General features: G+C 43.8%; 1 protein-coding gene across 1 annotated transcript; it reads right to left on the bottom strand.

The window, feature by feature from the left end:
• Nucleotides 1-4,775: 4,775 nt before the first annotated feature.
• On the bottom strand, nucleotides 4,776-20,436 carry SETD7 (SET domain containing 7, histone lysine methyltransferase). The gene is made up of 8 exons (XM_014878990.2): nucleotides 20,350-20,436; nucleotides 15,985-16,114; nucleotides 11,582-11,783; nucleotides 9,494-9,683; nucleotides 7,829-7,910; nucleotides 7,076-7,193; nucleotides 6,628-6,785; nucleotides 4,776-6,109 (listed from the first exon to the last, which is right to left on the bottom strand). Exons 1-8 carry the CDS (start codon nucleotides 20,387-20,389, stop codon nucleotides 5,929-5,931), a joined length of 1,101 nt encoding a protein of 366 aa, XP_014734476.1. The 5' UTR covers nucleotides 20,390-20,436; the 3' UTR covers nucleotides 4,776-5,928.
• Between the last annotated feature and the right edge of the window lie 1,231 nt (nucleotides 20,437-21,667).

The raw sequence follows: 21,667 nt of genomic DNA, 5'->3' as shown, positions 1-21,667 counted from the left end.
TGTGCATCACCAAAAACTGTGGTCACACAGGACACAAGGCAGAGGGAGAGGTCAGAGGATGCCCAAAACTGTGACACACAAATAACAAGGGGAGACAATGGTTTTCTGTTGAATATTTTATTTTTGCATTGCCTTCATAGCGCAATTAAAGCAATCTTTAAAATTCACTTATTACAAATGTTTGTCAAGTCTGTTTTTCCCCAGAAACACTTTTCTTGCTTCCTTGCACATACGCCCAAACACACTATAAAAACCTCATTCATAACATCAAAGGAAGGGCAATCATCATTCATGTAAACATCTTTCTTAGAGTTATCCGTTTTTTAAAAGTCATGAATAAACTTACAGATGTTCAGTAAGGCTCATAGTTCGAGTACAAATGTCGTAAAACACCTATCAAGTACTGTACACAAGTTAAACACTCCGGGGTTAACTGTTAACACGTGTATAAGCTTACCCCAAAGATTATTCTTTAGCACTTAGTTCTTCAGAACAGAGACACCCAGTAATTATGGGCTAGAGAGTATTAAAATAGCAGAAGGCCCAGCAGAAACTGTTAAATAATACACAATTTTAGTCTGGTTCTTAGCTCAGAGTTAAATCTGTCACAGCTGCAGTAGGAAAAGTTTCCTAGAAGGGGATCTACAGAAAGGAGGGATGGGTCCTTTGTACGATATGGTGAAGAGACAAGCTAGGAGGTACGTCTTGAAAATGGGACTAGCCTTGCTATTGCAATTATTTATGGCGGCTGCATGTAATGCTGCATAAACACCTCTCCAAAGAGCAGAAACAACCATTTGTAATTGTAAGGATTATTTGTTGCATCTCCCCTTAAAATAAAAAAAATATCTACTTACTGGTATTCAATTACACTTGCATCTTACAAAAAGACGTCCCTTTAAATCTGGTTTAGATCTTACTGGAACTTTTTTGTTTAAATAGTCATTCAACCATGAAAATATTTCATACAAACATCATTTTACATACAAATGTTAAAACCTGTGAAGCGGGTCTTCCCACACTCATAATTTTATGGCTTGAACATTTAATTGCTTATAATTTTTGTACAGATATTTCTCCTAGGGGAAAAAAAAGAGAATTACAGTAAAATGGTAAAAGAGAAAAAGGGCAGGAAGTTCCACTGCCCGAAGACAGAGGAGGGTCCATTCAAGAGAGAGTGAGTGACCTTAGTGTTCAAAACCTTTGATCTGGGGCAAGTAAACATGCACTTAATCTTGCACCTTTTTTTTCCTTTAAAAAAATATCCCTTATAAGACTGCTTAGAAATTCTTTGTCCAAAAATACAGTTCTCCTGTTTCCATTACATGAAGCAAAAGGAGCAAGTTCACAGCAGGTGAAGCCCATTTCCACTCGCACATGAAGCTGCTCCCACGCCTGCTTTCCTCACTTGGATGCTCTTGGCACACAGCAGTGCAGTGGAAGTGAGGAGCAGGCAGCACCCCAGCATGTAAGGAGATACTTCAGTACCATTGTTTCCAAAGCAATTTGGTTTTTTTTAAGTGCTTGGAGGTGAAGTCCTCAGGCACCCACAGCTCCACCAGTTCTGCTGAGCCACAGGAGAACCAGGCAGCAGATACTCAGCTCTGTGAAATGTTACCTCATTGCAACGGCAGCGTTTTCCTAAAGCCCATCAAATGGAGTGAAAGGACACATAGCACAGAGCTCTCTGGGACAGAAGCTGCACCCCTGGCACAACCCAAGTGCTGAGCACTGCTTTGACTGGAGGGCAAGGGCAGACAGTTGGGTAAGGAAACAAAAACGTGACAATTTCTGTAATTTCTGAGTTTCTCTTACCAGATGGGATATGTTGGCTACTCTGCTCCTCCAGTGCCTGACAGAGGGTGAGAAATCCCCAACAGAGCTCTTGATTCTTGTAGCATGTTGCTTCTAGAAACATGCTATAAGACCCTCAGGAAAAAAAACACTGCCATCTGTGTGCAACATTTCCACATCCTGAAAGGCTGTGCCAAGGAGAAGCCTGCAGACTCACCCCATGACCTCCCAAAGCTCCCAAAACTCCCCAGGAGCTTCACCTGATTAAAAGCATGGGCCATGCTAGGAGATAGTAGGAGGAATTGTGGCAACCATGGAAAAAGCCAAAAAGCTCTCACAGCTGAAAAGCCATTTCCATGTATTTCCTTTGATTTTTCAGCAGTCAAGATTTACAGGTATTTATGCAGGGTAAGTTTTTTATTACTATTAAAAAAAAAAAAAAGGAAAACAAAGCCTTTTCAGGTTTGTTAAAAGAAAATCAGGATCCCCAAAAGTAAAACTCAACTTCAGACATCCCCTCCACGGCCTAAGCCCTTTTCCTGCTCCTTCTTATCCAGTGGAGTGACCCCAGCAGCAAGCAGCTCTCAGCTGCAACTTTTCTGGCTCTGTCTCCAAGGGTAACCACTTGCAGAAAACAAAGCTTCTGTATTCTTGGTGACAAAACCCTGTCCTGCCATCACAGGAAGATCCACTCCAGATTTTATTTTTTGTTAAAGAGACGATCAGCAGCCTCTAAATACAGGGTGATACAGGCTTCTCATAAGGAGCTCAAGTAACCCTCCCACAGCACAGAGAAGCCACGTGAAGCACTGCAGACCAATGGCAGATGCTGGGAGCTGATCTGTACCTGAAAAAAGCAGCAATTCCAGGTTTTACTATGCTATGCTTTAGTCATAAAGGGTATCCCAAGAGCCAGCTGCTCACTCAGGCTCAGCTGACAGGCATCAGCTCTCCTCTCACCTTCTCTTCTGACAGGAAAGGTCTTTGGCCAGACTCTAAGAAGTGGAGCTTCTTTACTTATTGCATAATTCACCAGTGGTCAGCTGCATCCTACAGACCCGAGAAGATTGCTGTACAAGGTGATGCTTCCTCTGCCCCAAATGAAAACCATGGCTGGGTGTGGGTCTTGTGTCTATGGATATGTCAGAACACAACCAGTGAGGAGCTCTGTGAAGCTGGTCTTGCTCCCTAGTGAGCCCCAGAAAGTGACTGCAACGCACTGACCAAGTTAAGGCATTATTTGGAGTTCTGTAACTAACCTGTGTTTTAACCAGGGGATGCCACCTCACACCTCTGAAGGACACCATGAGCTCTTTCACCACCCAGTGGCAAAAGCCATCCCTGCCATCTCCTCTCTAACAGACCAGGAAGAGAGAGAAAACAAAGAAGAGTTAAAAGGCTTGGTCCTGAATCAAGCCAAAGCAGCTCCGTAGTCACAACTTTTCTAGAAGGTTGGTCGCTGAAGAAGGGAGCTATAGAAGGACCAACAGATTTTACAGAGCTGAGGAAGCAGAGGTAACAGAGACAACAGCCACAGATGTGGCATGCTACCTACCAGGCTACACACATGTACAAAAGAATCTGCTTGACTCTCACGAAGTTTTTTGAGAAGCCACAGGACACCTCAGTGCCTTTTTTTCCCTAGAATTTCCCTATTTTAGGATATACAATCTTCAAGCCTGATGCACAAAGAGCACCTATATTCTATTTATCTCAATATCAGGCAATATGAAGACTGACAAATCTATTACAACATGAGCAACTCCGCACAGATTAGCAGAGGAATCAGAGACTGAAATGAAGGCAAAGGAGCTCTAGAGATCAGAACATTTTAAGCACAATTCCCCAGTGAGCACAGAGAGGCCAGCAGTCCAAAGCAGGTTATCAAGATTGTGGAAGGAGTTACCATCCTTTCCCAGCAGGGTTCAGCCACATCTTTCCTCTGCTCTTTCCTGCACCTAAACTCAACTGCCCCAGCTTTGCAAACTTCATTATCCTGGCACAATAATTCCCGAGATACACGTAAGAGCTCCCTACCAGGGGCTTTCCTGCAAGTGGATGTGACCCATGTAACACAGGCAGGTAGGGAAAGATGAAGTCATGCATTTTTTGAGAATCATTTACTGAAGTTGAGCAGCTGACTGACCTCTGCCAACTCTCCCTCACCTGTGAGGTTAGTTGTGTGTCTGCACACCCAGGTGAGTCCCTGAGCTGTCACCTCTGCCGTGGATGAGACGTGGAGCTGCAGCCTGAGTGTCCAGCACGAGGAGATAGGGGGTGTCACAGCTCATGTGCAGATCAGACAGTGTCACAATACCCTGAGCCTGCCTGTCCCCCGCCCCAGCACATGCACAGAGCAGCTTCTGTGCAAACTGAAATGATGAGGTGATGGGAAATGTTTGTGAGCAGCCACAGGGACTAAAGAGAGCCCCAGGTTCTTGTGAGTAATTCCTAACTTCGCTCGGGTACCAAAGCAAGGATTCTCAGACTGCACATAACAGCAGCCTCATCCTTCTACCTTGCAGGCACCCAACACATTCTCCCTGCCCAGCTCCCCAGATAGCCAGACACCTCCAAGAGTTCAAACAAGCAACCAAAATGTGTTGCAATAGAAAGGTAGTTCTGATTCCCAAATCATTTATGTTACATATATACAAACTTTTTAAAACTACAAACATTTAAAAGAAAGTGTTGCAAATGCATTTTGAGTTTCTCCTAAGCTGCTAAACCCAAAAGAGAACATTAGAGTCCCGGAAAGGCTCCAGTATCCAGACCAAGACAATACATTATTTCTCTCTTATACAGCGTTAGGCAAGACTGGTACAGTATCTGAAAAACCACACATTTCCCCACCCCTGAAAAACCCCAGAACATAGCCCTGCAGATGAATATTCACAAGCCCCCACTGCTGGCTGCAACAAAGCTATGGATTGACTGCTGCTTATAAATATGAGCAACGAGAGATGTTTTTACATTCATTGTTTGTCTTTCAAAAACAATCTTTTAATATATTTTCTTTTTCTAAAAAAAATCTTATTTTGATACCTCATATTATAATATTTCGCTGTGTCATAAACCAGAACTACTAAAAGATGGCTATAAGGCTATGTTGTTCTGTCAAGTGAACACACAGAAAAGATACAGCTCTCCTTCACCAAGGACTACAGTCTGCCCCCAGATACATGCACCTCCTTTCAGAGGACCCACGGGAGATCCAAGCATCTCTTGCCTTGAGAACTGGCCACTTGAACAGGTGAAATACACAAACCAACTCATGAACACTGATGCAAGTAATGTGCTTGCCTTCCAGAACGTGTACTTCTGGAAGTCTTTCAACAGCAAATCTGTTTTCTCCTTTTCACAAAATCTTCATGCAAAGAACAGCTTCGTTTGCATGTCATAATAATAAATTAAACAAAATAAGCCAGCCGTACAGGCTAGATAAATATTAGGTTTAGACATGTTGCTATACTATTTAGAGAGCCACAGAGACCAACACACAGCACTCTCACATACACACACAAGCCTTTCCACTAGTTAGAAAGGATTTTCTCCTGCAAAAGATTTGTAGAAAGAACAACGTTCAGACAAGAGGAAAGGAGAGTTAAAACCCAGCCTCCTATATGCTAATAAATAAACTGCTCTATTGCAAGATTCAGATCAAAGGTTTAAAAAGGCAAAATTATGCTACTATTAGAGAATATCAAAATATTACTGTTATCATCACAAGTGGCATATATGCAAAATGCAGTTGCACAATAATGCCTAGGCAGATAGAGCAACACTAAGTCTGCCACTAGAAGTGAACGATACATCCATTTTAGTTTCTTTCTAGTCTTTTGGCATCTTTGCATATGGTGCAAAAGCAGAAGCTACCAAAGAATACCACATCTTGTATAGAATATTAAATAATTTCTTCAGATAAGACTGGTGCAATGCTAGCTAATTTTTAAATCTGCTATGATTAACACAGTCAAACCTAGTTAGTATCCAAGGAACTTATCTCTTAACACAGAATGCAAGGTTATGATGCAACAGCATGAACAATCCCTGGTTGTCCAGTTTTCAGTATAAAGGTAGTGCATAGATCCAAGTTTCTGTTTCAGTTTGCTGAATGGAGAAGGTGCTCCCATGTCACTTTTGCTGGGCAGCCTGGAAAGCTTTCAGTTCCAGCTGGTACCACTCTGGTGCTTCAGGCCCATTCTGCCCCACAGGGTTGTGGTCGTACCCATAAGCCACTGTCAATTCCTCATCCTTCTCCACAGCCCTGATGGTACGGATACACTTGATGGGCCCAAAACGAGGATGAACAAACCTAGGGAAAAAAACATCTTTGCTAGGCTCAGCTGCAAATTCACAATCTGTTCCAGCCCCTTTTACAGTTCCAGAATTCACTCACTTCAGAGCAATGCTGCATAATCTGATATTGAATTAGCAGACTTGAGTCAACCTCACAAAGACTTAAGAACACGAGCAAAAATACTGATTTATCAAAGCACTAGTAGTTCAGCAAATACAGCACAGTTCTAGCCAAGCTAGGATTTAGAGAGCTGTGATTATGCATTTTACAATCAAGAAGCAACTCATAAAGTTCATGACAAAACGAACAAGTTGCAAACTTTAAAACACTTCCTGGTGTAAGTCCCAAGAGACATCAAGCATCCATCATGCTAGCCCATTTCCAACTCAGCCTGGGTGAGCAGAAACTCCTTCAGAGCCTCAACTCTTGACTCCCAGCCCACCTCTGATCCTCATCCAGCTGCCCAGGGAGCCCCTTGTGAGCCCAGACAGCCGGGCTGCAGCTTCTCCCCTAAAACCCAGGGCTGTACTTACGGCTCATAGGTGCAGTTAGGAGTGAAGGAATGGTTGGCCTTATGCCCCAGCGAGGCACAGTACTTGGCAGCGTGGTTGTAGGGCTCTGGCACGTCTATAACAGTTTCATCATCCAGGGATATTGTATTTCCATTGAGGGCCCAGTCTCTGCTGTCTACCTAGTTTGCAAGGCAAAAATCCAGTGTCTGTGTGGAGGGGTCAACTTTGTCAGCAGTTTGAAATCCAACATTCAAAATATATACAAATAAAGCTTTTAATGGGTGTACATCACTAAAAAAAACAACCCACACTTTTTAGATCTATACATAGGTGAGCATGCACTTTCTTTCAATTAAACTCCATCATGTTAAATCAAGGATGGGAAGGCAGTGGGTGTCAGGTCCTACAATGAAAAGAACATTTCAGGAGGAGCAATGAAAATTCAGACTGACTTTTTTCTTTTCTTTACCTCCTGGTGTGTAATTCGCACTCCATTGTAGAAGGACATCACGGTACTGGCTTCTGCTGCTATTTTTGAAAACAATCCTTCTCCAGCACTGGAAATGAGAGAGACATCCACATACACCCTTCAAGAGGAACAGGGCATAGAATTAGTGACTGGCTGCAGTTTTAATTTCCAAGAAGTACAACACTACTGGGACAAAGCCCAATACTTCAGTACAACAATAAAGCTAGTAACAACAAAAAAACCAAATCATTATTATTATTACTGTTATTAGTAGTAGTAATATTCAAAACCTCTTTACGGAACTCCTTCCCTTCCTCTCTTCCACATGTTCTCTCTGTTTTGTTAAAACAGAGATTTGGTGGGAAATTTGGGCTGACCTGGAAAATCTTTTTTTTTTTTTTAAAGTGCCAATCTACTATTGCTCCACAATGATGGCTTCAATTCAGGAATGCCCTCAATAACATATCAGAACCCAAGAAGTCCCTGAGGTTGTTGGTATGTACATGCACTGAGGAGCAAGAGCTCTCAAGGTGATGCACCACATCTTCAAGTACTCAATGCAAATTAAAGCAAGCATTTTGATAATCACTTATTTAAATATTTCAGAGTATCAGCACCTACACTTGAGGTACACACAGGACTTCCATTTTACAAACCTTTGCACATTTAAGTTTTAGATGAGAAAAAGTTTGCAAAATTAGGCCCTAAATAGATAACAGCAAAGAAATATGGAGAGAAGGAAAAAAAGTTTACCTTTCTGATTCATAAGGATCAGGAAGAAGGGCATTTGTAGAAATGCAGGATGAAGTAGATTTGTCAAAACTGTATACTGGGCCTAAAAAATCAGAAATCAATGAAGGAAATAAACTAATTGGCACTACTGAGAGTATGCAATCTTTAACTTAATCAAGACATTAAAAATTAAATTTTAATGGCTGCAAAAAATGTTACACTTCCAAAAAAAGGTATTAACAGAACTGCACCTGTAAAAAGCCTTTAGTGAGATAATGCTTCTTGATTATTTTTTCCCCTCAACATTCTAGAGTAACAGTACTAACACAAAAAGGTGACACATATGTTCTTCAAATTACCAACTTGTAGAGGACTGGATACTCCTTCAAAACTGCCCCTTCTAGTGTTTCTAAACATAATTTAAAAGTAAAACAAAATTTAAAAGGATATATTCAATAGCTCACTTTAAAAATCCCCAAAAGACGCCCAAAAACTTGATTACTTCAAATATTAAATATTTTCTAGTCCAAATCCTGAAGAGATTTCAGCCAGAAGATAACATTCAGTAATCAGAAAGCACCCTTGCTACAGTCCTTTATTTTTTGCCATTAATAAGCAACTCAGTGGTACAGCTCTAATTATATTCTTACATCCCTCTCCCAAATGCCAGAAGACTATCTTGGACATTGATTAAGAAGGTGGAAATAAGATAGGAAAAAAATCCACTGAACAGAATACTATAAAGTTTGACATAAGGCCTTTGCCTCTGGTGTACAGGATCTGTTTTGGCTGATGGCAGCTTCCTCATGAGTGTAACTTCACCCTATTTACAAAGCATAACCGTACCCTCTTACAAAGTCATTTTTAAGTTAAATTTTGACTTGGTATCGTAACTAAGTGATTAAAAAAAAATAAACTCACATGCATTTGCTTGTCAATACCTTTTCACTGAGCCTTATGTGCAAATTTCACATCAAGTGAGACAATTTTTGCTGGCAGAACAATAAATGCATTAGCACAGTCCCTGCTTGTTACTGCAGCTTAACCCACACTCCTCCAAAACATCACATACACCTCAGAACAACAAACCCACTCCAGAACTATAGGTTCAAGGGTTCAAGGCACCACTCTACCCCTATGCACTTCCCAGCCACTTTCTGTCAGCAGGACCAGACACACTGAAGGGTGCTGGTGAATCAGACCATTACACAACAACTGAATCTGGTTCACTAATTCCAGTCTCAGCCCAGCAAGGCAGGTGCCAGAACATTCTCACTGCAAACACTGACTTGCACAAACCCAGCTGACAGAGCTACAGCCAAACCAGGGCCTCCCTCTCCTCTTGCAGATATTTCACTGCAAGAAGCACTGTAGCTGTACCAGCATTAACAGGGTGAATGGAGCAGGATTTCCATCTGGCACAGAGGGCAGTAGGGTGTGTGATAGGCAGGACTGAACACAGGAGAGAGAGAAGGGCTATGAAATGCAGCTGGGCAGGACCATGCAGGGGGCACTTCCCATCTGCTCCCAGGACAAAGCCCACCTTCCTCTCTGCCCAACTTGGAGAAAGGGCCCCTCACTGACAGCCTGTGCCATCACAGCCAGGCTCCAGCGAGGAACATCACAGGAACCAAGCTGTCTGCAGCAAAGGGCTGGTAGCAGGAAGTTTGTGTTAGCTGAACTTACTGCCTGGTACTACTTCAAACTGAGGTTTCCCATCCTCAACAGCTGTCAGAGTTGCCAGTTTTGCTTCTATCATTTCTCCATCTATGAACCTTCCAGAATATGCAGTCTTTCCATCAGGATACACATAGGCTATTTTCTCTCCAGTCATCTCCCCATCTTCATTCACTTCTCCCACAAGGCTGCCTCCATCCTGAGAGAATAGGCAAGAAAAAAAAGGCAAAGCATTTAGTTATACTTGACTATCCTTGATGCCTAAGATCTTTAGCTTTTTATATTTTTCAAGCATTTGTAGCTTTGTAGATTGCAAATGTGTGGCTGTACCTTCTATTACTTTTCCTATCCTTTTCCCCTACATTTAGGAACAATAAGCTAACCTTCTGAACACATTCCTAAAACACTCTTTAGTCGTACTCCAAGAAGAATACCAACTACGAGGATGCTCTGTTTTCCAACGAGAATCTGGACCTGACATAACAAAAATGGGGCAAAAGAAGCCTGTGGACTGCTTCTAGTGGGGCAGAACCCGAGGAATTACTACCTAATCAACTAACCTTTTAATTGAAACATACATGATAGTTATACTAATCACAAACCCTAGAAAATGGTGAATTTACCATACCATATGCTGTTTTTGCCATATTGAGGAGGGAAGGGAGTCATATTTTCCATTCCAAGGGAGGTTCCCTTGGCAGACACCTGTCTTTCAAACCTAGACACCACTTCAGGTATTTGTTTCAAAAAAGACAAGGAAGCATCCCCAAATAACACCCTGGAGCAAGACCAGCAGGTATGCTGTGGAAACAAACTGATTTATATCAAGACCACTGTGCACAGGCTCTATTTCAAAGAGACACCATTTTGTTCAACTCCAAGGATGAAAGAATTTCAGGTATGTTGTAATAGAGAAGAGTGAACCTTAAGTCTGGGAATTCTGCACACAGCATCCTGCACAGAGTTATGAGGAAACAACTGTTTCCGTGGCAAAGGAGTTTTTTGAAACACCTTGTATCCTTTAGTTTGGCAAGACAATAATGATAAACAACTTCTAATTACCCACACTTCCAAAAGTTACAGCAACACTTTGTCAGCTGGAAGATGAAGCAGGAGACACATGAAGGGTCAGCTGTGTGTATTTTATACTTTAGGACTGCAAAACTTTTGGCAGCATACACCAAGCATTTGCTGATCCTAATACATGCTTAATGGCAACAGTGAAAACCAGTAAATAAAACGAACAGCCAGTGGTGGTAAGCATTTAGAAATTAATCTGCAACTAAAGCTTGTGCCATATGTAGCACAGAATTACACTGGGATTTGACTAGCAGCTTAATTACATGAAAATGTTACCACCTTCTTGGCACAAGGTAAGATTGAAAGGTTCAACTCTGCTGTGTAAGGCTGAATAGGAATTATATTTTTTTAAAATTTGCATCAAAAACTCCCAAAAAACTGTACAACAGTCATTGCCTTAACTAGCATGGTTGTAAAAGAACATCAAAACTCAAAAAAGATAAAATATTGGCTTGCTTAATTAGCAAGTCACTTGTCCAGAACTCCACTCAGAGGCACAGCTCTCACACCAGTTACATCTGATGTGTTAAGCAAAGCCAGACTTCATAACATATTCTGCAGATAGAGACCAAGTTTCTCCTCCTACTTTAATAATAACAGCAGGTTGCAGTAAGTGGCATGACTTCCATGCTCCTCACCTGCAGCCAGCACTACAAAGTGGCAAAACCATTAGTCCATCCTTCCCAAAGAGATAATGCATTAATCATTAGACATCCTGTTTCTACATTACATACAAATTATATATAAATGCACTTCCAAGGGGCTGGGTTTCCTGGAAGATGAAAATGGTGGAGGGCATCTTGCAGCCTCACTGAATCTCATCTACTGGGCAAACATTCAACACCAAGATCTTTTAGCTTTGTGTTGGATTATCCAAAATCAGAATGCCCAGATCTTTTACCCAGATCTGTGTGTGCTGATTTTTGGAGAGCTGGGTCATGGTGAGTATTTGTTTCAGCTGGGCAGAAAAGGAAGGTACACGATTCTACAGTAAGGAGTGCAGGTGGTCAGGTTTACCGGGTAATAAATCCAGCAGACTCCATGGCGGATGTTGTCTTTGTACTGCCCTTTGAATATCAGCCTCCCATCACTGTCGTACTCCTGGGCTGGGCCGTTCAGCTCCCCATCCACGTAGGTGCCATGAAGGACCACTCCATCCTCGTAGGTGTAGATTCCCTGGCCTTGCAGGGCATCATCAACATAGTATCCCTCCAGGGTGCTGATGAAGAGAGAAAGAAAACAGCAGTAGCAAACTGTTCACCTCTCAGGAGTGAGCCCAAAGCCTCTGGAACGCCAAGGTGAAAATCAGGAACTTGCTTCTATGGAGGTCCAAAGGCAGGAAACAACTTAGAGCACCCTTTTATCAGGGTGTGCTGCACAGACACAGCATCACTCATCTCAGTCACAAGCTTGGCTTTTTCTGCAGGCTGGAATAGCAGGCTACTCTCACATCAGGATTTTCTACCTGCTACGTGTGGACCTTCACTGACATGTCTCTGGAGAGATGAAATGGAGCTGCTGTACACATGAACTATGACAGGGCATGAACTGCAACCTGCCACAGTTCAGCATCAGCTCCCCAGCAGCACACTTAGCAGCCATTTGTACAGGTCCTGCTAAAAGCAGCCATCTTTCATGTATTTCTCTTAAAATCAAACACAGCTTGTCAAGCAGAACTAGTGCTGCACTTGGATTTAAACAAAGGAACATTCCATTTCAGTTTTGTCTTGCAAACCCTTTACTATCACCATAAAAGGGTCTATTCAGATATTTCTTTCTCATGTTAGGATTAGCATAAGGGAACACAACCTGTTTAGCATTTGCTTCAGCACACTTAGCTAACAGCCAGCTGTCAGCATACACATATTTTCACTGCATAACTCTTTTTCAGATGCAGACGTCTAAGGTATAAGCTCAAACAGCGTCTGTGAGCACATGACTCTACTTGTTTTGCCACACAGATTTGCAAGAGTTCTGGAAGGAATGTTTTTTTCAGAATTCACTTTCTCGTTTCTAAAGCTTCATGTTCTGTTTTTACATAACCTTGGATGAGGTTTCCATGGGAAAATACATCACAGTAAAAAGCTTTAGTGTACACCAGATGCAAAAACAGAAGGGACAGGAAAACTATTTTGCTTTTCAGTCGAATGGATTTCTTGGTCCAGGTTGCTACAGAACGGCACAGATAGCTATGGCACTACAGCACAGGGAACAATGATGAAACCACCTGAAATCAGTGCCCTTACTTAACTATAAATGATGCCACTTTCCCCTCTAATTTATCACAGATCACTAGATTTGAATTCCATTGTAGTGACAACACACATAGCGTGCACATGTAGGATTACTCTTTAAAAGAAGCAGCCACCCCCAGTTTATGTAATGAAAAACAGCAAAAATCCTGTCTTGTTACCTTCAATTGCACTAGTTGAAGTTAAAACACTGCTAAATTACAACAGTGCTTCAGCCCTGGAAAGAACATATTTTCTTTTACTGTAACTCAAAACTTCTATGTTTTCTCTCTTTGTATTAAGCTCCAAAAAGTGACCAAAAGATCCATTTTCATCTAAGGAAATCAAAAGGATGATACACCTTAAGAAAGAAGCCTACGTCCTTCCAGCTCATCTAAAAAGCCAGGTTCAGAAACTTTTATGCTGTTCACAGTTTCTGAACTATTTCCACCCTGCTCCTCACTTCACTTTTTTTTAGGTTTGGTGTCTGCAGCCAGACACAATAATTGGAACTAAGACTTGACCAGCACAAAGATGAATAAGTAGCTTCTGTGTCTTCCATAAGAAAAACCTCTTTAATACAAACTCTGACCTAGCCTGCATTTCTCTGCTTTGCTTCTCAGATGCTCATACTTCTGACAGCATGAATTCTACCAAAGTCAAGATTTATCAGATGTACCGTCTTCCCATTACCCACTATGCCTAGAAGGGATTGAAGATACTCCTTATCTAAAAAATTAAACTAGTGACATGAACTGGGGGAAAAATTACTCCAAATCTTACTCCAAAACCCTTCCAGGGATTAAGTTAATATCGATAGAGACCAATCCATTTATCTCTTGCTCCCTCTGTATGGGAACATGGAAAACTTTTTCCCTAAAAATAAAATAACAGATTTCTACTGTGTTCTGGGAGATGTCAGTTTACAGGAGTTTCCAATTAGGGAAGAAGGGCAGCTGCAGCTTTGTGCCAAGCACGGCTCTCATGCCTTTCTTTATAGTGTTCTGCAAAGTACACTCCAGAACCACTGGCACCAAGGAAAGTTCAAGTCCACAATCCAAAACAGGGAGTATGCCAGAGGTGAAACCTCTCTCTTAAAAAATATGCTGTAATTTGTTGCATTTTCTTAAAGGGGAAGGAGAAAAACAACTGATATTTCATTCCATGTTTCCATTCCCTTAAATAAAATAATCAACAGGAAGGGGGCAGCTATTCCAGTAACGGGAAAAGTTTCCTTGACCAAACAAGGCAGCCAGGCAGCCAGTCCTATTCCCTAACACTCAAAAAATGAGAATGCTTGCACTGCAGCCAGTCCTGCATCTGAGAGGACTCAGCTGCTCCCCAAAAACAGAGGTACAGCAGCACAGCTGCCAGCCTTTACTCAGCAGCCTGCCAGGGAAAAACACCCACGAGTGCTGAAACCAGCTAGCTTACTGCACAGGATTCTGCAAAGGGAGAGCTGTTTTGAGACATTTTTGATATTTATTGCTCATCTTCATGAGCACTCAGCCTTGCCCATGGCACACTTACTGGAAACAGCATGTCCTGTTTTATGCCAGGTCATTCTTACGACATGCCATGATTCCTGAACCCTCCATTTCAGAAATCAGCTTAGTCTTGCTAGCTGGGCATAGCTAGATAAATGACATCTTCAGCAATTAGCTACTGCTCAGTTAAGGCTGCTTTAGCTAAATTAAAATCTATAATAATTAATGAAAATATCCCATTTTCCAAAGCCATATTGCAGACTATTTTTACATATTTTCATTCTGCTAGTTCCTAAAGTCATCAGTGGCCAGCTATTCCAGTTTTTTAAGAGATATGAAAATTGTGAGAGAGAAAAAAAAAAGAAAACAGAAGAGTTGGCAACACTTAAGCAGTACAGAAAAGGCTCAGCAGCAACCTGACTCTTTCCACTAAATGCTGCCTGTACCCTGGATTACATGGAGGAGCAGCCCTACAAACAAAATAGCAGGTTAGTTCCTCTGACTGTACAATCAGCAACTACTCTGCTGAGATCATCCACCAGCACAGAAACATTATGTACACGTGTCCATAGAGACGCTGTCTAACAACTTAAACCAAAACTATTTTAGAGAACTCAGCTGCTGGGCAGTACTGATTTTCAGCTACTCAGAGAAGATTTTAAAAGGCCATTATCAACAACAGTAAGGATTTTTCTTCATCCGAGCGTGGAGGCCTGATCACTTTCTACACAACTGAATAAATATATTATCTTTCTCATGAAAAAAACTCTACAATACCCAGTATGAAGCAAATGCAACGGCAAGTACAGACAAGGAGCTGACTCACTGAGACAGCACAATACCTCTGCTCCTGCTCAGACTTTTGCTGAGCAGGAAGAGAGTATACCAAACACAACTGTCAGTTTAACAGCCGCTATTCAGAGTGTCACCAACAGCTGCAAAACCATGAAGAATTGTGTCATTCTGTACATTTGCTCTCCCTCGGAGGAACTTCTGAGCAACTGCAGACAGGAATGCTGCAGTGGTGGCGGGGGGAAGACTTACAAGGTGTTCATAATGAGGATCAGAGAAGAAAACACATGCATAGGCAAAGACTAGCCCGATTTCACTGTCATAATTCCCAATGAAAAGAAGGGAAATTAAAGGGACCTTTATGAAAGTAAATCAGGCCACAAGCAACTTGAAGAGGATTAACTAGAGTTGTTAACAAAGCTGTATTTAACTCAGTCCTTTAACTGATAAACAACTTGACAAAGCAGAAGGCAAGCCTCTCTGTCAAGGTCCTATGCCTGTATGTGAGGGCTGGCACAGGGAGTTCCTGGTCCAGTTGTACTCTGAGCAGCTCTACAAGGCAAAGAAGTCCACCTGAAGTAATGAACTTTGATGTCCAAGTCACTGCCAGCATGCTTTTCAATAGTTTTGACCACCTCCTATTTCTTCTAAGTTTTAATCAGCTCATAACTTTACAGTGGTAAAAGAGCTCACACCACTGCATTCCCCCTCCAGGAAACAACTACAGGCACCTCATTACACACTAAGTCACCACAGGAATGGCTACAGTAGCAGCAAACTTTTCAACTAAGGTTTTTAATGAGAAATCTTATCCAGAAACTCAGCAGCACACAATCAATGTTGATTAGTTTTGCATTGCTTACAAGCAGAAGGAAGAATACAGAAGAAAAATCAAAGAGTCAGAGTGTACCTGCCATCAAAAAAGAAGAATTTCCCACGGCCATTCTTTTCTCCATGTACAAAATTTCCTTCAAATCTGTCTGTTGATGAATAGGTTACTGTACAGAATCCATGTGGCAGCCCATCATCATCTAGATGCCCTGAAATAAAATCCAAACAAAGAGCAACAGAACACATAAATTATTATACATTATTTTAAACCTGCTCTCATTATGTAGCTGCTTGAAATGCAGTAACTCCCTAGTACAAAACAGTAATTCAGATCATTGCTGTTAGGAACAGTGATCAGACACTCTGTAGTACTGAAGTTTGTACTTGTGTAACACACAAAATAAAAGATAAGGATAAAAAGGATGAGAGACGAGAGAGAGAATAATAAGCAAAACTTGTTTCTGAAAAAAACAAGGTTTATATTATTCTAACTTGTATTAATATATGTCTTCAAAAGTATAGTAATTCTTTATCTAAAACATGTATTTATTGGTGAGAAGAGGATAAGAAATGGTTTGATTTTCTTCTTTTGATAAACACATGCCTTGGGATAATGTGGCTGTGCCACTGTACAGCTGTATTCACAGGAATTTAAAGAAATAAAAGTATGTAATATCGGTAATGCTGTGCCCTTGCAATATGTCAGTCATCATGGTATTTAATATTTTAAATGCTGCTCTCCAGTGCCTTTCTGATGTGTTCACTTTATATCCAGCCCTAGCCATATCAATTTTCCCTGTTACAGCTGTTGCACAGAGGGAAAGCAGAGACAACACACTTGGATCCTCACCTGCATGGTTTGTGTTTTACTGAATATAAATGACCAACTCTACTAAGTTAAACATAAAGAGGCTCCTTCTGCATCTCTAAGTGCCTCTTCAAAGCCAAAGGAAAATGACAGAGAAGTGTTTTAATGATGATTATTGCCTGGTTTAGCTGTGTGAGCTCTGGCTGCAGAGCTCAGCAGGGCTGCTCTCAGCACAGGGACACACCTGAGTGGGTCCTACAGCTCCCACAGTGACATTTTACCATGTAAAAATTTTGCATGAAAACTGTCAAATAAATAGCAGCTAGCCTATATTTATCTTCTTCCATGCTTCTAACTAAAGCATTACCTCTGATTCCCCCAGTCTCCTGGTGATGCATGCACAGCCTATTAGAGATGAGAGACAGTGTATGCATCCACTTCTTCAGGCTTTGGGTCAAGCTCTTCCCTGACCAAATTTGCCCTAAACTGCAAAGGTTCATCACACATATGGAAAGGCAGAAACAAACTTCAGTGTGAGGGGGACTGATTTACAACCCAGGCTGATCAAGCAACAAGAGACACTTCAGTAATACCAGACCTTGAATCTGGCACCCAGAGAGAGAATCAGCTGTGCAGACTGAGTATGGAAATGCACCTAGAAAGGTGTACAGGAGAAAGCAACAGCGAGGAATCTGAACTCATCCAAGAGCCAGGATTCCCTCCCTCACCTTTCCCCTGCATGCTCCACCAAGTTTCTCTCACACCTGCACATGACTGTGCTCTCACTTCAAGTCCCTAGTCCAAACTAGATTGAAAACAGGTAAAAGTTTAAGAAGCCAGTAAAACCAATCAGGCATTGCTTATCTGTTCAAAGTGAGAGAAATAATAGAGCGAAAAGAGCAAAGGGTGGAAGGAAAAAAGCTCTATCACTAAAGGCTTAATTACTCTGAAGAGGAACTTCTTTAAACAGAAGCTGCTCTTTCCAAAGAGAAGAAAGGCCTTTTTCCCTCCCTTTCTCTCAGGACACTCCTTTTTGTAGAAAGGACAAGTTTTAGTTAAATTTAACTGATTATTATTAATGGTTAAATATTAATAACCAATAAATTAATGACCAATTTAACTAAGAGGTGTGATGTGGACACCTCTTTTAGACCAAAAACTATGTCAACATTTCTCGTTTTAATTAAAAGCCTTTTAAATTAAGTTTTATCAATACAGAAGGGTACATTGGTGTAAGTTAGCAAACCCTAAACAATACAATATCAGTTTCCCCACCACTACAGGGGCAAAACTTTTACAAAATACTTGGATTAAAAAATACAAGATAATACTAGGACATCATACCATTTTTAAAAAATACCCAAAGCAACAACAAAAACCCCTTGCAACTTTGTTCTCTGTGACTATTCAGCTTTGTCAAGATTTTGCTGGAATGTAAAGCCCAACACAAAAGCTGCCATGCTTGTACAGAGAACACACGTCAGGACTTTTGCACAGTAGGATTCAGACTACCTCGGAGATTTAAATGGTCAGCTTTGATCCAATGGCCTCTGTACAGGGTCTTAATCTCAGCCACAATACAAAGAATCCAATTATTCTAATGTGCTAGAAGTTTCCTCTTACTAAAAAAAAAAAACCCAAACCATGCACCCACCACTGCAACAAAATAAGAAACACGGTCTCTCTTAGCCAACAACATGGGAAAAAATGCAATTTCAAGTGTCATAACATAAATACAACTTTTTTTCGGTATGACTGATGCCTTTGGCTCTAATTCTGTTTCAGATTAAGTCAACTGCAAAAATCCTCATTATTTCATGGGGAGTAGTGTGTTCCACTTTCCTTTCTCACCACTCTCCTCCATTTGCAAAAAAATAAACCCAAAATGTGTAAATATATTTTTTTAATTATTGTAAAACCTCACTTTTGTTGCTTCATTAAGGATCTCCCAAGATTTCCTCTTAAGCTCAGACAATGAACTTTTCAAGAAAAGGAATTACCCTAATAGGGGCTAGCTCACAATGGAGTCACTTACCGAAACCACTGATGTACACAAATCAAAGATAAAAGCCCTTTACTGTCAGTATCACTATTACTTAACAGATGACATATAACGTGCATCATCAATAAAAGATTCTGGCCACAAAGATGCCAGATAGATGTTTGGGGGATAACATTAATAAACCAAACTCCCCCCTACAAAAATAAAAGTGCTGATTTCTTTATTTCTAGCTTCCTTTGGGTAAGTGCAAAATCCTGTTCACCCCCAAAGAGCATCCTGCTTCTGTCTCGTTCAGAAATACATGAGCATATATGAATGTATATCCATTTACACTGCTGAATAAAATATGCCGTAAAGATTTGTCTCCTTATCCCATGAAGCTGCCAAACAAATCCAGGATACAGCAGAACACCTTATCTGCGATATAAGGATGAGAACTATGACTCCCTGCCCCAGACAACTGCAACCCGCAGATTTGAGTGTCGGGAGGAGAGGCAGTGGGAAACCACATCTGTAAGGGCACATCTGTAAGGGCACAGGGCACAGTCCATCCATAGCAAAGCCTCAAGCCCATGTTCTACACAGCAAAGCTTTTCTCTGGCTCTCACACCGCACACCTAGACAGTAAATCCAGCTCGGAGCAGCAGCTGCTGAGCTCACATCTGCTGTCAGACTGAGCCGCCGTGCAAGGCACAACTCGCTCTGAGGCCTAATCCTTCTGCCACAGGAGACACACGGGCATTCTCCGCGTCTCAGGCAGCTCCCTGCTCCCTGTCCCAACAGCTGAGCATCCCGGATTGCTCTTCCCTCTGCCTGGAATCCCTGGGGAGCCGGTGCTTTCCCACAGAGATGCCATGCTTTGTTTCCCTGCTCCCAGACGCCTCACGGGACGGATGACAGCGGGCTGGGGAGCTGCGTTCCTGCCTGCTAAGGTTTCCCATCAGCAATTCACTTCCAGAGTGAATGTGCCTCTGGGTTTAGAACTCTTCAGGGGTTAGCTATGAACATGAAGTGCACACAGAGGGTGTAGATTAGCTGTAAGGTGGCCCACCCCGCTCCCACACGGACGGCTCCAGCCCTGCTGCCCATGGATATGGCAACCGTGTCTTCTTGCAGTCGCTCTTTCTTTTCCCTTCTCCATCTGCACGTATGTGACTGCAGCCCCGGCTCCCCGGGCTGTCCCCAAGGATGGGCATCGCCATGTCCCTCAGCCGCCCGGGCAAGGAGCGGACACCGGCCGCACCGCCCGAGGAGTGCGGGCTGCAGGCCACCGCCCGCACGGGGGCACAGCAGCGGCACAAAACCACGGCCCTGACTGATTTTTGACAATCAGAGCTGAGCAGCCGCCATCCCCGCGGCCGGGCTGCGGAGCTTCCCGCCGCGGCCGCACCGCTCGGACGGCACCCGGGGCGCCCGCCCGGTACCGGCGCCGGCGCGGCCCCGGCTGCCCCCGGCCCCGAACCCCGCCACGTGCGCGGCCCCGGCCCGCTCGTTGCATAAGCCCACTGATGTCATGCGCCTAGCCCGACCCCGGCCGCCCAGAACCGGCCGCCGCCACCGCTCCGCGCCCCCACGGACCCTGCAGCAGCGCCCGGCGCCGGCGGGCCCCGCTCCCCGAGCCGTGGCACACGCACCTTCCACGATCTCCTCCAGCGTCTCCTCGTCGCTGTCCATGGCGGCGGCGGCGGCGGCGACGGGCAGCGCGGGCAAGGCGCAGCCGCGGTACCGGGCGCGCGCGCGCGCCCCAGGCCCCGCCTCCGGCACGCCCCCGGGGGGTGGGGCCTGGCCCCGCCCTCAGGGCGGGACCCAGCGCGCCCCCGGCGGCCGCGAATGGCCCCGCCCCTCAGGGTAATGGCGGGGGTGGTTCCGTGCTGGGTTGGGGGTGGTTCCGTGCTGGGTCGCGGGTGGTTCCGTGCTGGGTTGGGGGTGGTTCCGTGCTGGGTTGGGGGTGGTTCCGTGTGTCCCCGGATTCGGTACCGAGCGCAAGAACGCCAGCCCGCGCAGCGCTGGTCCTCCAGAGCGTTCCGTGCTGCCCATCTGTCGGCCCGCTGACCCCGCCTGGCGTTGCTACAGTTCACCTCACAAAGCGGAGGGTCCCCGGCAGCTCCAGGCACCCCTTCTCCATTCCCACACCAGGGACCGCTGACCTGCTGCTCTTAGCACAGAATCACAGAATATGCAGAGCTGGAAGGGATCCATTAGGATCATCGAGTCCAACTCCTGGCCCTGCACAGGACACCCCAAGAATCCCAGCCTGTGCCTGAGAGCGCTGTACAAGCACTCACTGAGCTCTGTCAGGCTTGGTGCTGTGACACTGCCCTGGGGAGCCTGTTCAACCTGCTCAACCACTCTCTGGGTGAAGAACCTATTCCTGACATTCAACCTAAACCTCCCCTGACACAGCTTCAGGCTGTTTCCTCGAGTCCTGTCACTGCCCAGGAGAGTGAAGGGATCAGTGCCTGTCCCTCCACTTCCCCTCCTGATGAAGGGATAACCACCCTGAGGTCTCCCCTCAGTCTCCTCCAGGCTGAACAGACCGAGTGCCCTCAGCCACTCCTCACACGGTTTCCTCTCAAGGCTCTTCACCATCCTCGTGCCCTCCTTTGGACACTCTCTAATGCCTTCATGTCTTTTTTATATTGTGGCACCCCAAACTGCCCCAGCCCTGGAGGTGAGGCTGCCCCAGCTCAGAGCAGAGGGGACAATCCCTCCCTTGCCCAGCTGGCCATGCTGTCCCTGATGCCCCCCAGGACAGGGTTGCCCTCCTGGCTGCCAGGGCACTGCTGGCTCACATTCACCTTTCCATGGAGCAGGACCCCCAGGTCCCTTTGCACAGCGCTGCTCTCCAGCCTCTCATTCCCCAGTCTGTCCATACATCCAGGGTTGCCCCATTCCAGATGCAGAATCTGGCTCTTCATTTGCTAAACTTTCTACAACTGATGATTTCTCATC

Source organism: Sturnus vulgaris, chromosome 4 (genome assembly GCF_052056855.1).
Source record: "Sturnus vulgaris isolate bStuVul1 chromosome 4, bStuVul1.hap1, whole genome shotgun sequence".
Lineage (NCBI taxonomy): Eukaryota > Metazoa > Chordata > Aves > Passeriformes > Sturnidae > Sturnus > Sturnus vulgaris.
Note: the sequence above shows the minus strand (reverse complement) of the source record. Positions and strands in the feature narration are given on the sequence as shown.

Excerpts from the sequence above, each read along its gene's own strand:
- SETD7 (XM_014878990.2), bottom strand. The coding sequence starts at position 20,389 with ATGGACAGCGACGAGGAGACGCTGGAGGAGATCGTGGAAG. Across the intron at positions 7,911-9,493 it reads GTTTGAAGTAGTACCAGGCA|GCCCAGTATACAGTTTTGAC; the intron begins GTAAGTTCAGCT and ends CTGATTTTTTAG. Across the intron at positions 6,786-7,075 it reads TGCGAATTACACACCAGGAG|GTAGACAGCAGAGACTGGGC; the intron begins GTAAAGAAAAGA and ends CTTGCAAACTAG.